This window comes from Pituophis catenifer, unplaced genomic scaffold (assembly GCF_029215685.1).
Source record: "Pituophis catenifer annectens isolate HBS135680 unplaced genomic scaffold, rPitCat1.0.hap2 SCAF_2, whole genome shotgun sequence".
In the NCBI taxonomy this organism is placed as follows: Eukaryota; Metazoa; Chordata; class Lepidosauria; order Squamata; family Colubridae; genus Pituophis; species Pituophis catenifer.
Window position 1 is genome coordinate 233,387,502 of NW_027256882.1, and position 16,448 is coordinate 233,403,949.

General features: G+C 34.0%; 1 protein-coding gene across 4 annotated transcripts in view; it reads right to left on the bottom strand.

Annotated features, from left to right (window-relative positions):
• The window catches only part of TUT7 (terminal uridylyl transferase 7), a 34,802-nt gene that overhangs the window by 16,111 nt on the left and 2,243 nt on the right, over positions 1-16,448 (bottom strand). For 2 of the 4 annotated variants that reach the window (XM_070938680.1, XM_070938678.1), the window contains exons 2-11: positions 14,228-14,734; positions 12,918-13,096; positions 11,805-11,921; positions 9,948-10,125; positions 9,488-9,576; positions 8,599-8,650; positions 6,270-6,339; positions 4,025-4,151; positions 2,246-2,365; positions 620-751 (exon numbers count right to left, since the gene is read on the bottom strand). In XM_070938680.1, the coding sequence (XP_070794781.1) occupies positions 620-751; positions 2,246-2,365; positions 4,025-4,151; positions 6,270-6,339; positions 8,599-8,650; positions 9,488-9,576; positions 9,948-10,125; positions 11,805-11,921; positions 12,918-13,096; positions 14,228-14,711 (1,548 nt within the window). In that variant the 5' untranslated portion in view covers positions 14,712-14,734. Of the gene's footprint in view, positions 1-619; positions 752-2,245; positions 2,366-4,024; positions 4,152-6,269; positions 6,340-6,810; positions 6,844-8,598; positions 8,651-9,487; positions 9,577-9,947; positions 10,126-11,804; positions 11,922-12,917; positions 13,097-14,227; positions 14,735-16,168; positions 16,368-16,448 lie in introns of those variants that run through there. The other 2 variants (XM_070938679.1, XM_070938681.1) reach the window with 2 other exon arrangements.

Consider the following 16,448-nt stretch of genomic DNA (forward strand, 5'->3'; position numbering starts at 1 on the left):
ATTCCTCCTCCCCATAGGATCCTTATCATCAACTGTTGTAGGGAAATAATTCTAGAACAGAAAGAAGACAGGCTAACAAATACCATCCTCAAACCAACTCCAGCTGACTGCCCCATCACATATCAACATTGGTCATCATCTGTCCTACAGGAAGTATACTAATTAGTGGTTTCTCTAAAAAATGTGGCTTTTACTAATGACTAATAGGATTCTATTCTGCTTCTCAAGGTAACTGTGATTTAGCTTACACTTAAAATTATTTAAGTATCTAATCAAAATTGAAAAGTAAAAAAATATGGTAGACATATTATTACAGTTCATTGGTGTACTTCTATTTTAACTATAACATGGTGGATTCTAGTTTCTGTATCTTTGTTATGTACTCAGCTCTGAAACCAGACAAACCATTATAGAACATACTAAATATATTAATTACTTTATTTTTTAAATGAATATTACACTTGTTAAATAAATGCCCACATTTATTTGATGGCAATCTTTTAATTCTGAGAACTGCAATCTGTTTATTGAAACCTACTTCATTATAAATTAGCAACAGAAACTTTTTAAAAATGTACATTTAAAACATTCTATCCCTACAATTAATTTATTAACATACCTTTCCCCTTTTAGGAGAAGATTCCTTTGAAGAAGTGGGATCAACACCAGGGCTGTATTCCCAGACCACAGTATTATTTTCAGCTTCTTTAAGATTAAAATTCACTAATTTGTTTAATGAAAATCCTTCAATCTAATGTAAGAAAAAAAAATCATTAGAAATAATTACCTCAGGGGAAAAAAATCAACATTAAGGACAGAAACTTAAAAAAGATTTTATTCCTCTCCAAGATACTATTTTGGCCAATTCTATTTTTTGTTATAGTCATTTTAAAAACATTTGGAGGTGATGTTTTGGAAGAGATAATACCAGAGAGTTATATAATGTAAGGATATTATTGTTTCTAATTCCTGGGTTTGTTTTTTTTTTTACATCTGGCTTTGTATTTTAACATATACTGTACATATTTTCCAGTATTAATGAAGTATTCCTTCTGTAATCATAGCCAATTTAGACTGTTGGTACCTATGAGAAGCCATGATTTTTGTCTTCTACATTACATTACTTTTCATTAACAGCAAGTCTCATTGGCCATTCTTTATGCTATTAAAGATATTCTTTCTTCATTACAAATTTGGAAAAAGGGCTATTTCCCCCCCTCAAAATAGCATTCAAATCAACAAATATTATGAACTATTTAAATACATAAAAGCAACCACTAAAGAAGAATGAATACAATAGCCTTTTCTTTGTATCTTAAACATGGTGTCAGCCCTAAAACACCTGATTTGAAAAGAAATTCCACAACTAGGAGATTATCTTCCTCCTGGGGTTTTTTTAGGGTGCATGTTGTAATGTCTAAATCTGAAACATACAAAAGTGGGTCTTATTTTAATATTTTAATTGATTAGGATGATCAGATGGAAGATGGCAATATTTGAGTTAAACTTGGCCCTGATAACTTAAGATGCTATAGTCCAACTCTGTTAATTCTGGATCCAGCACAAAACTTTAAAAATGAACAAAATGTCACCATTATAATAGGTCTGAGCTAATATCTAGATTAATTTTCTGAAACTATTGTGAGATTTCAGCATTGCTTGTTATCTGCTACTCATTCCCAACTTTAGGATATTTAATAACTGCTTATAACTAATAAAAGCCATTATAGCTTGAATCTTTGCTATTCATAGGACTATCAATCAAGGCAGAATCTGCTCTCAATACAAGCAGTCAAAGAAGGCATGCTATGGGTCTCTTTTCACCCAGAATTGAGAGAAATGCTAATCCAGAACACGAACATGTCCCTGCTCAAGACATGACTCTTACTTCGCTATCATTGAGAAAAGCAATTAAGACTGTGCCATTTCAAAGAGCTTTTGGAGGGGAGGGCATTATATAGACTGCCAGTACTTTAATGTGAGGCCCATGAGCAGTCAATCAGTCAGACCAATGAACTGTTACAGTGCTGTTAATTGATTTTATTGATGTTTCATTGATTTTGAACTGTGTTAATATAATGGATGCTGTAAAAGCAATAATCAATAAAGAACTTTCTCCCTCTTTTTGGAAAAAAGTAAGAATTCATAATCTCAAGGCTACATAAACAAAACACAATTTAGTTTATTTGATTTGATTAAAATGAAAACATTTTATTTGCATTTAAAAAAATTTATAGACACATACCCATGAACCTAAATAGACAGGCAGAAAAGGTTCTTTCCTTTGTTGCAGAAAGAAAATAACCATGAGAGCAAATACATAAGGTGGTAAACCACCTTCTTCAGGATGATCTATACAACATAGCTAAAACAGAAAGAAAAATATTTATTAAAGTAACATTATGAAACATTTCAACTTGACAGTTCATGAATTTGAAGAAATTAATCCAACTTTTACTATAAAAATTATTTAAATATACTCTTAGGCAAACTGAAGACAGTTGTATACTTCTACTTTTGAGTATTTGAGTAATACACTCACATGCAGCTACAGCAATTTTATAGACTGGGCCGTGACACAGAACCTACTTACCATCATATCATCACATCTAATAAAGTTGGCTGTATAACCAAGGCAGACATGGCCGCTCCTTTTCACCAGGCTATATGACTAAGTCTTATAAGCTTAATGTAAGGAACAGCTGAAGGGTGTATATTAAGCATCAGGCGATTGACAGAATAAAGCATTCATTTGCAGTGGAAATACTGCATTCTTTGTACTGCATAGTGTATATTTAAAGCTACTCTTATAGAAGAAAATACTATAGAAACTGAAACAAACTACTGTAGAGTGGGATAAAAGAAAATTAAGAGACCCAATTACAATGATTGGGAAATGAATGAAAGGGGTATGTGTGTGTATGTCATACTCTGGCAAAGCTGCACAATCCAAAAAGTCAATGAGCTTAACTTTATACTATAACTTGATATAGCTTAACCATAATTTCAAAAAATTGGTTTTATTAACTTTATTTATTACCTCCATATCCTTCCAGTCTGTTATGATTAAGACTCATAATAGTATAAAAGCAAGCCTATCATCTTCTGATCAACAAACTCATGTTTACTTTAGGGAAGAAAATTCAAAATCTGGAACAGCCACAAATACTACCCTCTTCTAAACTACTTTAGGATCACTGATATATTCTTCTTATGGATGTATTTAGCATTCAATGATTAATAAAGAAAACTGCTAAATATTTAGCTGCTATCTTTAAAACAGGTAGTCATCCTTATGTGAGATACATTATTTCCAGTTAGAAGCCCTAAGAAAAAGAGAGAAACTCCTGATCCCTTCTTTTCATAACAGAACTATAGAAAATTACCCCTTAAGAAATCCATCTAAATGGAGTTCTAAGATGAGCAACTTTTTTTTTTGGAGCCGAAGAACTAATGGAACAATTTAAGCCTCCTCTCTTTAACCTACACAAGCCAGCAAAATTGGTTCAAGATTTTATGAAACAGATGGGTGGAGGGGGAGGAGAGGGGTCTATGACAATTCTCCATGGCCAACTCACCACTGCCAATTCACCATGGCCAACTTGCCGCAAGACAACTCGCTGCGGGACAAGAATTACACTAATATCAAGAAATGGTGGAATATAAAGAACGGATGCAACAGGAGGGACAGAATGAAATGTGAATGGCAAAAATTAAAAACAATATTTATTTTAAATAATTAAATAGAATTGTTAAATTGTTCCACAACAAGTTGTCCCGTGGTGAGTTGTCCCATAGCTAATTGGCCATGGTGAGCTGGCCATGGCAAGTTGGCTGCAGCGAGTTGTCCCACTCCAGAGGGGAGGACAGCTAAAGGAAGGGTAAATCCCTTTGCAGTAGTAGAAATATTGCCCAACATTTACAGGATGCATCTTCTTACTTTTTCCAAAACAGACTGAGTACACATGGAATATATATTTGATTATGTATTAATAAACATGTTTTGCTACTAAACAAAACCTACCTTGGCCCAGTGTCTGAAAGCAATGACCAAGGACACAAGATGAGGCTCTAATCTTCCAACCATAGCTAAGTGATTTGTCGTCAGACAAGCATTATCATTTCCTGCACTTACTCTGCAAACAAGGCCACTAAAATAATAAACACAGAAACGTTAACTTTTTCTCATTCTGGGATATGCAAAATGAGACAGAAGAATACACAACTAGAAAGGAGTGGCTGTGGTGGAAAAGAATAATGCTACATTCTCTCCATCTTTTTTCTGCAATAAAATTTCTGGTAGAAATCAAGGTGATGCAGTATCATGAGCAGAACTTGCTATTCAATGGCAACGAGTAGTGATTTTGCCCAGGACATTAAAAACAACTTTATCTGCTGCTACATCTGTTGTTACTGGTGATGTTACTGCTATAAATTCCACCTTCCTGCCCACACCAGACTCAAGTCAGCTAACAAGAAGTAGTAATTTAAAAAGTACTTACAATCTACTGTAATAGAGATATTTTGAATCATTTAACTACATTGAGTTTTAAAAGATAATCGTTTGAAATTATCATTGTGCATTTAAGATAGCTTCTGGGCAAGACCCTTAAATGAAAAATAGCACTTTTTATTTCAAGCTAAATGGGACCACTAGATTAACATACGCTGGAAGTATATCCAGAAATCCATCAAAGAGAGAAGCAATTACAATTATTGTTCTTTGAAATTATTTGATACTTACTTCTTTTTTTTTTTTGATTATAGTACATAAACCTACATGTAAATTATTAGGGTTTCTGTCAGAACAGGCCAGTGAAATGGCATTCTATTAAAGACGAATAAAAGAATTTAGGAATGATTAGGGTCTGTATTAACTAAATTGCATATCTACCGTATTTTCCATTAGCAGTGAAGTCCATTGATCTGAAACAGTGCTAATATGGTGATTACACATTACAAGTAATTTTACATATATTTAGTTGCATATAAATTGCAACTAAGAAGAGTAAGGCTAGGAAAACCCAGTTATTATAATGATGACAAATGAAATTTTAGGCAAGTAAAATTTATAAAGATAATAAAATAATTATATTTCACTATTTACTTCAGGATAATAAATCCTCCTTTTCCAGATTGGATTCCTGGTGTTGGAAAACCTAAAGGACTAGGCAAGGGACAAGCTATCATAGAAAAAAAAAATCTATCTATGCGGTTACTATGGTAGGTGTTGAAAATGACTTGATGGCACATAATCAAGCTGAATACTAAAAATATGGCATTTTTTGCTCATTTTTATAGTATTAATCCATTCATTGAGACTTATTTCAGCATAGGTAAGTTAGGATTGCAGATGTCTATAGATTCTCAATCATCCAGGTTATAGTTGTCCCAAAAGTGCTTTTTTTCAAAAGGCAACTGGACATTCTTGTTTCTTTTTCTTGAAAATGATTCACTTCTCATCCAAGAAGTTTCTTCAGTTCTAACTCAAGTTCTAGTTCTAATAAACTCCAGTTGCCTCTTGAAAAAAAACACTGCTGGGGTTAGGATTGCAGCCATTATATCACCATAGTAATATTCCAGTATCCCAACCTTAACATTTTGGATAGAAATCCTACATAATGTAAAACATGCTAATTGGAAGAAAGCACATCTAATGAGATAAAGAACAGAGACACCACCATACTCTAAGGCTGAAGTATGAAATCAAAGACACATCAGTGAAGGAGTAACAAAACACTTATACAACATTGCTAAGAAAAATAGATAGCTGCCATTACAAGCAATTAAGTTTAATCTGAGAGTGGAATGTACTATTAAAAAGTGAGAAGTTTATAACAAATGAAAGAAATGTTTCATTCAATGGGAATCTACTATGACAAAATATAAGAAGGCTGTCAATTTATAGCTTTAAAGAGGATTAGATAACCATGGATCATGCCTAGTAATTGTAATTCTAAGACATGAAAAAAATCATGGCTGCTATATTCCACAAATAATATATCTTGCTGAGACCACCAGCAGCAAAGTGCTATTGCACCTGCTTGCAACTTCCCAAAAACATCCAAATGAGCACTGCAGGATCAAGATGCTAAACTAATAGGCTTTTCATTTGATCCAATGAGGTTTGTGGTCTGGAATTCACTTTTATTGTTGCTCTGTAAGTAGAGCTCTTTGAATTTATTTAATAAGAATGGTAATTTAGGTGTGGCCATATATAATTTACATTATGATATATTATAGGAACACACAAATTTGCTAACTGAGACCTTTGTTTTTCTTTGCACACCACCACAGGCACTTTAGCATGGAAATCTGCATCAACATCAATAAAAGATTCTAGGGGAAAAAAGAAAGCCACATTAATCATGGTACCAAAAGAAACATGCGTACCAATATGTCTCTCCTGAAGGAAAAATGAAACAGAAAATGTATGTTTCCTTTCTGTAGTTTATTGGTGGACTCACATGGATGCAATTTGCATGAAACAAGTGAAATCACAGTATAGAATTGCTATTTGAAATTATCAGGTGTGGGTACTCCATATGGTAACTTTTGTTGTATATAGTTTATTGCACTTGTTAAATAAATCTTAACTGAACTTCAATTTCAATAGCAATACAAATCTATTTTGGATTATAAGAAAATGAAATAGAATATATTTTCAAGAAGTTTAATTTTTAAAAAAAGAAATACTCTGTCCAGTTATGTAAAATACATGCTTGATCTTACGTTTGGATCTGGTACCTGCCCTTCAAACTTTAGCTATGACTAGACAATCCCTGACCCATCTCAGAGCTGTTTCCTTACCAGATTTTCAATGCCACAGCTGCTAATGACAGTGACACAGCTCCTAATGCAATGCCTTCACTGGAAAAGTTCTTTAAAAATTGGAGAGATATTCAGAGTTGTATCTGCTTTGAAAATAGCCCATGTTGAACTTTATAGCATGATCAAACATCAGGAGTTTATCACAGAAAATGTTACAGGACAATTTGTATTATGTCATAAATGCAGATTTTGGACACGTTCTGTAACTAAGCCCATATGAGCTGTCTTGGTTCAAAAATCATTGCCGTACAATTTAGAGTTTTGCCCAATTAAGATTACATAATCAATAAGCAGATTTGACATTAACTCGTGTTATCACATATTATACTGAATATCTGAAGATTTATACCCCTTCTTTCAGCAGCAAACTTTCATTAATTCCCGAGGCCTCAGTAAGCTGGCCAGGTTGTATCTTCATTAAGACATGAAACTAGTTCCAAGGATATATCATACAGCAACATATGTAAGTTGAGCTTGACTAGCAACGAATTGACTGTAAGTTCTATTTTTTTCATTCTTCTGAAAATACCCTTGGATTGAATGGCGAACTGGTTATAATTAATACAATCCACCTATTATATGGGTGCATGAACAATTGTTACAGAATGAGATATGTCAACTAAATATTCTGAATATTACCTAACTACTGCAGACTCTCTAGATCAGGGGTGTAAAACTCATGTTGTCATGGTGGCGTCACATGACATATTGGGACTTTTTTCCCCTCCGCTATACTGGGCGTGGGCATGGCCAGCCTGTGACACTTGTGGCCCGTGGGCCGGGAGTTTGACAGCCCTGCTCTAGATAACACAAATGCTTTTACTAGAAACTTTTTTTGTTGTGATTTACAATATTCTTTAGTAAAACTCTGTTCTGAAAGAAATGGTTTCAGTAGCATTTTGTTTCCAATTTTAGTATGTGTTTAAGTATATATTTTATTCTTGCTAGACTAGTCCTATAAACCAACAAACTAGAAGAACTAGTGTTCATTAGTCTTAATGAAGTCATAAATTAGAATTCCCTATGGCAATCTAGTACAGGATGTACAAGGCATTTCCCTTTGTGCTGCTAAAAGATCCCTGTTAGTACATATCTCTAATCAGATTTAACAACATTTGGGCATTATGTCTTCCCATCACCACAATCCCTAAAGAATTTGAGCAACAATTCATTCATACTTCATTTTTAAATATTCTATGGTGAAAATCACAGCTCGACAATCAAATTACAGGCCTGACCCCAAGTATTCCCCATTCCAACCCAACATTTCAATCTGGTGTCCCTTATACTGGTACACTAAAGTCTCTTCTTTGCTGTATATAGAAATGGACAATTACATCTATCATTGAAAAAATCAGAGATGGACGTAATAGTTGTATGAACTCCATGCACTGGATGTTCCCAATGATAGAACATGATTGGAGGAAAGAGGAAAGAAATCAACTCCCTTATTTTCTAATGCTCTTACTCATCCTGAATATTTTCTCCTGAAAGATTGGGAACCCTTCAGTATAATGTATCACTGCAGGCTAGGGGTTACAGGAAAATTACTATTCTGCTCCTTTCCTCCAAGCAATTATCTTCCTTAATTATTTATTTATTAGGGCAACAGAGGACATTTTTCTATGATGAAGAAAAATTCTGATCCAATATAATTCTTTTGATCTACAGTACCACCTATTCACAACTAATTGTTTATGAGTGCAAAGGAATGCTATTTTTTCATATCAGATGAGGAAAAAAAATAATTATAGATTGAACTCTTACCATTGTTCTTCAGGCTTTCTTGTACAAGTAAGAGAACATCTGGTTGGGACATCTATGAAGAAGAGCAGAACAAAAGTTAAATATAACATTTTCCTAAATATTTTCCAGCAATATTTCAAAATATCAGTCCAGCAGAACAATTAATTTTCTAATCTCTTTTTATTTAAACTATCCAATTAGTCCTGTTTGAAATTACTGTTTGAAAATATTAGGAACAGTATAAAATTGCTTTTTTCTAATGTTACAGCTGCTCTAACACAACTGTTCTTTGTGACTTGTCTTCTGCCAAAGATCCACATGAACCGCCAAAATGTTGTGACTCCTTTCAAAATAGGGATTTTTTTTTTGGCTCATGTGTTCACAATGCTGATTAATACATTAAAGGGGGGGAAATTATCCTGTGGTAGGGCAGGTGGCCAATAAAATTTTTAATACATACATTAATAAATAAATAAATTTAATTTTCAATTTTAATTTATGCCAATAGGGCTGGATTTAAGCTAACGTGAACAGTCTCCCACTCATGTAGCATCTTATCCTTATCCTTCCAGATCAAATAGGTTCCAAAGAGTACTTCAGCCATCTACACTACATTTTATATATTTTATACATTATATACGTGTATATACATTTTATATTGAGAGAACAATGCTATTACATTCAATCCATAAGTACATGCAGATTCAAAATTTATTGATAAATACTTCTGCTAAACAAATAGGAACATGTTATTTCTCAAAAATAAAAAAAGTCTCAAATGAACACATTCCCCAAAGTTGTTATTTTAATCCATCAATTTACAATATCAACATGTCATAAATATAGACTGAAGAACCAGACTGCTACAACTCAGTTTATCCTGTATTTGCTAGTAACATTAATATCTTACATTGGGTGGAAACTGGATATCCAGATTTATATCAGAATTTTTAAAGCCAAATCTGCTCCAGGAAGAACCATATAACCTTAGAGAACAATCTATTAATGAAAGAAAATGAGAATATTAAAATCAAACGGAAAAACCACGAGAAGCCCAGTGTTCTCCAAGACAGTCTAATCCAGAATTTTAAAAGGAGTTATTATGAAGGGTGAAGGCTGAAGATGAAGGCTCATCTTTCAAAAACCCCTGAAGTTAGCTCATCGATAATTAAGAGACAAAATTTAGATATTCTTATGATTTCTCTGTATCAATTCATTTTGTAACTTTTTCAGTAATATGGTATTTAAATTTTACTGTTTTAGGCTCATATTTTGCATTATGCTGCTAAAATGCAGGGAAAATATTCACAGCCATGACATGTTAAAAGTTATTAAAATAAAAATCTATGTATAATAATCATAATAATAACCTGGCAATTTTGGTTGAAGTATATTTTCCATAGTAGTTTTGATTCCAAGCCTTTGTTCGACATCTTCATTATTTAATCCAAACTCTTCTACTACTTTTTGAACGGCTATACGGATAGCTTCAATTTGCAAAAGTGTTGGTGGAGGAAGTGCATTCAGCAGTTGTTGTTCTTGCTTTTCCTTTAAAGATAAAATATAAAGCAATCTAAATACGTCAAATATTTTAACAATGTAAGAATATCAATGCTAGTGCACAAATCACTTAAAACAATATGACTGATTTTCCTTCATATCTTGGTAAAAAAACCCAACAACCAATACATTCAAATGTACCTCCAAAGGGCATTATAATTTATCTCTTCAGTAGAGAATTTATTATCAGAACATAGAAATCACAATTCAATCACAAAAACATTCCTTTTGCAAGAAAAAGAGAGCACACATAAAATATTACTAATGCATACAAAATATTAGATCTCATTTTAGTCGTAACTATGGGTAGTTAAATCAATTATATCAATTTAGAACTAATATTCAACTCTATTGATTCCAATAACATTAAATCTAGTGAACTTATACATTTCAACTCAGAATTAATTCTAAGTTTATTAAGTTCAGTGGTTTAATACTAAATTTCATTAAATTTAGATCCAACCCATTGTGCCCACATGAATGACAACTGGAAGAGTAACAACACAAAATATAGATGTCTATCTCAAGAAGCTTCCACACCAAAGAAAAATAAAAACATAGCAAACAAACCAAAAAAATAATAGCTGCCAAGGCAGCAAACCAATTATGAAAAAAATAAAAAAATCTTCTTGAGATTGTGAAATACAACTTTAGAACTACAATTGGGATCAGAATTTCCATTGCTAAGCAAGGTGGTTAAGGCCCTATTTTATGACCCTTTTTCTTATGGTTGCTAAGCAAATCACTGCAGTTGAGTGAATCAGGTGGTTGTTAAGTGAATCCAGCATCCCCACAGATCTCGCTCGTCAGAAACCATCTGGGAAGATCACAAATGGTGATCCCATGACCCAGGATGTGCAACTGTCATAAATACATGCAGGTTACGAAATACCTGAATTCTGATTGTGTGACCTTGGGGATGCTGCAATGGTCATTGGTGCGAGGACCAGTTGTAAGTTACTATTTTTAATGCTGTTGTAACTTTGAATGGTTTCTAAATGAATGGCTTACTCATTTAGCAGTAAGGCTATAAGGACTACATTTAGGCAAAGAATTTGAGAATCTGTTTCCCATCCAATGCAAATAAATGTCCTAATTACAGGTAGTCCTTGACTTACAACAGTTCATTTAGTGACCATTCAAAATTACAACGGCACTGAATAAAGTGACATGAATAAAGTAACAAATTCTCATTTAACAACATAAATTTTGGGCTCAATTGTGGTCATAAGTCGAGGACTACCTGTAATGTATTCCTGCTTGCCCACTTCAATCTGCAGTCTGAAAGTATCCTCCTCATTTAAACAACCAGCTTTTTTTTACAGACTTTTCTAGAAGGCCCTAAGCGTGCTGAATGGATTGCTGCCTAGCTCTATGGTGAAAATGAGTTGCTGCTCTTAACTGCTGTTCTAATATTTTATCTGTTTAACATGGTACACAATTTCTGTTGTCTTGATGGTTACATGGGGCTTTGTGTGTGATATCACATTCCACAATTACATGCTCACAGAACCCAAAGCAGAGTTGATTAGAAGAGCTAGGCAGAAATCAATATATTTTAGTACATAGAGACACAAAACACAAATAGGACCACATTTGTATTCTTCTCCCTTTTTATAACATCATGAAACTGAATATTGCTGTTGTTTTTACTGTCATTAACTCACCTTTATGTTTTTCTTGTGCCTTTTTTCCTTGATATGCTTATGAGCAAATGCCACTGACTCAATCAATACATCACATAACCTGCAAGTATATTTAGCTGTTGGGTAGCTTCGAGGTCGCTAGAGAAAAATAAATTATTTTTTAATTATATTTGTCAAGAAAAATTATAGTGTCATAAAACATATTGGGAACTACTTGCCCAATTAAAGCTGGGCATATTCCAGTTTCTAGTTGATTTAATGACTTCACCTTTCCCATGTGATCTGCACACAGTTCCTGTAATTCATCTTCACCCTCTGTTAAATTAGAGAATTTTAACTGCAAATACTGCCAAAGTCAAAGATAGTAAGCCAGTAACTTCAGAATGCTACCAGAGATTGACCAATGTTGTTATATATTGAACCATTCTATATTCAACTGCATTTACTTGTTTCCTGCAGTTATGTCTGGTTTGCTCTACAATACTTTGTCAGAACTTACATTTTTGTACTCCTAAGAACTCAGAATCATTTAGGGTTTTGTTTTTTTTAATGGCTTGTCATTCTACCACTGTATATTGGGTACATCTGGAATTCTATGCTCTGTGGGTATTGTTTGTAATAGCCTTCTCTAGTCTGGAGCCTCCCATTTGTGTTGGATAGCAACTCTCACTTCTCATAAACTGGGAAATTTGGAGATCTTGAAGGAACCAAGCTGGGCTAAGGCTGATTTTGAGTATGAATATTGGCATATAATATTTATATTTTATGTATTCAGAATAGTATTCATATGCTACAACTGCAAAATTGTATTGAAGATGATTCCACTACAGTGGGTTGCTCATTAGTTTTTTTACTTTTTAGATACTTTGCTGCACATTTAAAAAACACATATTCAAATGTTACTCTAATATACCCGCTGGCCATTTGAATCAAAACTTGTAACAATTTATAATAAATTTATCTAAACCATTGCTACTTAGTATAAGAAAGCAAAGCCCTATAATTCTCAAATAGACAATTCTTATGCTTTCCCAAACTTGTTTATTTCTGCTTTTCTAATATATTTGAACGTGTGTTACCCAACCCTGGTTCACATACATGTTTAAATAAGCATGTATGTGGCAGAAATATTACCTTCCTCAGTCTCTCAATGTAGTCTCTCTTAAGTCGTTCTTCAGCCTGCTGCAACCCCAGTAATTCTTTTGCTGTCAGTAAAGACTCATCTATAACGGGTCCATCCATTTCATCATCCTGATCATTGTCTTCTTTTTTTATTCTTCTTGATCTCCTTGGTTTCCTATGCTTCTTCATTTCTTTTTTTGCGGTTATCAGAAAAAGAATTATCTTAAGATATTGCATAAATTAACCGTTATTAGCACAGCATGTGTTGATAATATGGCAAAACTTTGCTGAGGAACATTGAGCAATGAACTTTCAAAAGTAATAGTCATGGTTTAAAAACTCTGGAGGCAGACCCAACCAGAGAGAGTACAATATAGAAAAGATACTCAGAAAATAAATAAAAGTACAGGACAGTCCTATGCAGTTTTATTTACATGTCTCTAGCACGTGTGCAACTTTAAATTTCTAGTACATCAGTTTGAAAATAATGTGTACTTTTAAACTCATGTCTTAACATCAGGTTAAGTTGAATAATACTGCATATAAGATGAAAAAGGAAAAGCACGGTAATACTGAAATTTTTACTTAAAAACAAATGACAGTTCTTAAAAAGAACCACTGCAATATTTGAAAGAGGCCATGTCCTATAAAAAGCTCTCATTTGTGTCTATTTACACAAGGCACACAAAGCAGAATTCAGCCAAACTTATGTCCACTGAAAGGAATGGATCCTGCACAAAAGCAATATAGCACTATGCAACTTTCACACATTTTCATTTTAGTAGGACTGGTGTAGCTTACTCCCCATGGTGCTGCTACAGTTTTGACACTGGCACTTAAATTTTTTGGCAGCAACCTGAACCAATGGAAATTATGTCATCCCTAAAATATTTAAAGTAATGCTTATAATGGTCTTAACTGAAACATTATGGGAGGTCAGTGGTACACCCACTTACCTCACAGAACACACTATTATACTCTCTGCAAAGAAACTTCTAGATTTGCCAGAGGAAAAGCTGAAGTTAAAACAGAAGTATAACAGACCACCTAAAACTGCATTGACATTAATATTATATATCCTTCAATCTTTTCATAACATTAACTGCTTGAATTGTTGTAACAAGTCTACTTTAATATTTTTGAGGATTAGAAGATACCTACCAATATTGGCTAAACTTGTAGCAAAGTTTATATCAAACTATATAATAGTTTAATGGTTCAAACTATTCAATATTCAATAGTGTGAATAGTTTCAATAGTTAGTAATGACTGCAGAAAAATATGAGTGTTAATCTACAGAAGATCATCAAAATATGTATTACCAGAATTTCCTTTTCTATCAGATAAATCTTCACTTGTCAGGTCTCTAAAGAGCTGCCTTCTTCTACTTCTGCCTCCTAAATTCTCACATTCATGAGGAAACTCTTTCCGTGGTCTGATAATCACAGGTATCCAGGCTGTAGATTTGAATTCTCTCCAATTGCTGGAATTAGCTTGATGGTTGTCAGACACCCATTTCTTAATTTGGTCTTTTGAAGAATCATTTATTCTTGCCCCTTGATTGTAAACAATGTTTTTTGAAGAATTTGGACTACTCAAAGCAGCATGCGCTCCCTTTCTAGGACTTGTTCCATAGTCACTTGATGTTCCCTTTCTTTTTTCAAATTTGGTGTCCACTTTGCTACCGTGTCCATTTCCACAATCATCCATCACTTGACGTGAAGCACATTTCTGGAAATCCTCCTCATTTGTAACTCCCCAGTCCTTATTACGCCTCGTATAGCAAGATTTTGCAGCATCGCCCATTGTAATCACTGCTTACTCTTTCCCTGTGGATGATGGAAAAACTAAAATAAAATTTCAAAATAAGATCAGGTACTTGCAAGAGTATGGGATAGTTATGGGAACATATGGGATAGTTCAAATTGTCGATCCCATATATCAAGACACAAGGCACCTGAAGCAAACTACAACCAAGCCACTTATGCAGGACATTTTCAGTATGAGGTCTGTACTGTTTCTTTCAAGTTTAGCATAATACACAACAGAATACATCATGTTATGAAACTGAGATAAAAAGTTATCATCCAAACACAATAAATATATTACTAAATATTCTAATATTGATGGATGCTATTTTAGCTATATATACTAGAACAAATTAAATCAAAGTTCTTCAGCCTGATAAGTTTCACATGTGCTGGGGATACACGTGTTGGCTGGGGATTCAGGGAATGATAAATACAGCAACAGGATAGTAGCAAGTTGAGGAAGGCTGAATAAATGTTCCAGAAAACCTACATACTTTAGGAATTTATTTGAATATCTGTGTATATTCATATATACCTATCATTCTACAATGCCCATTATTTCAATAATGATCATAAAAGCACATTCAGTACCTAAAAAAGCACTAAGCTCCAAAGACGGTATAGTAAATAAGATGGTGACAATACGCAGTGGTGGGATTTTAAAGTAACATTCTGAATTTATTCCCAAGAGACAGAAATTTAGAGAGAAGTGGTACCAATCTTAAATCTTACAAATTGACTATATGTTGATGTGCCCTCAGTGCTAATTTTGGCAAATTTCAGGTGGTTAACGGGTTTTTTTGTAGATTTTAGCTCTTCATTTAACACAATGCTTCCACATAGACTAGTGTCTAAATTTATGGATCTTGGGCTTTCTTATTCAATCTGCCTTTGGATTATGGATTTCCTATCTGGCCGCTCTCAGAGGGTCAGATTAAGTAATCATATCTCTTCAGCCCTTATTCTTAACACTGGTACACCACAGGGTTGCGTGTTGAGTCCCTTACTCTACACTCTATGTGCATGACTGTATTCCCACTCATGCTAGTAATACTATTACTAAATTTGCAGATTTAGAACAGATGGGACTCATCTCCGGGAAGGGGGGGGGATGAATCTGCCTATTGAGATGAGGTGGACCGCTTGATTTCGTGGTATGGAGACAGTAACTTGGTCCTTAACACCAATAAGACCAAGGAGCTTATAGTGGACTATAGAAGGAATAGATCAGATATCCAGCCCTTGCTTATCAATGGAAACCGAGTGGAGCAAGTGGCCAGTTTTAAGTTTCTGGGTGTTATCATAAAAGAGGACCTGACCTGGGGCACTCACATTGCAGCACTGGTCAAAAGGGCCCAGCAGAGATTATACTACCTGAGACTTCTCAGGAAAGAACTGAATGAAAAACTGCTGATGACCTACCGCTGTACCATAGAGAGTATTTTAACTTACTGTACTTGTGTATGGTTTGCTAATTGCACAGTAGCAGATAGGACAGCACTCCAGAGGGTTAACGTTATTGCCCAGAGGATCATTGGTTGCCTTCTCCTCTCCTTGGATGAACTTTATAGCTCCCGCTGCCTTAAGAAAGTTCAAAACATTCTTAAAGATTCATCTCATCTTGGGCACCCTTTTTTTGAAATATTACCATCTGGCAGACAGTACAAGATAACAAAAACAAGGAAAAATAGGCTGAAAAACAGCTTCTATCCCAGGGTAGTAAATAATATAA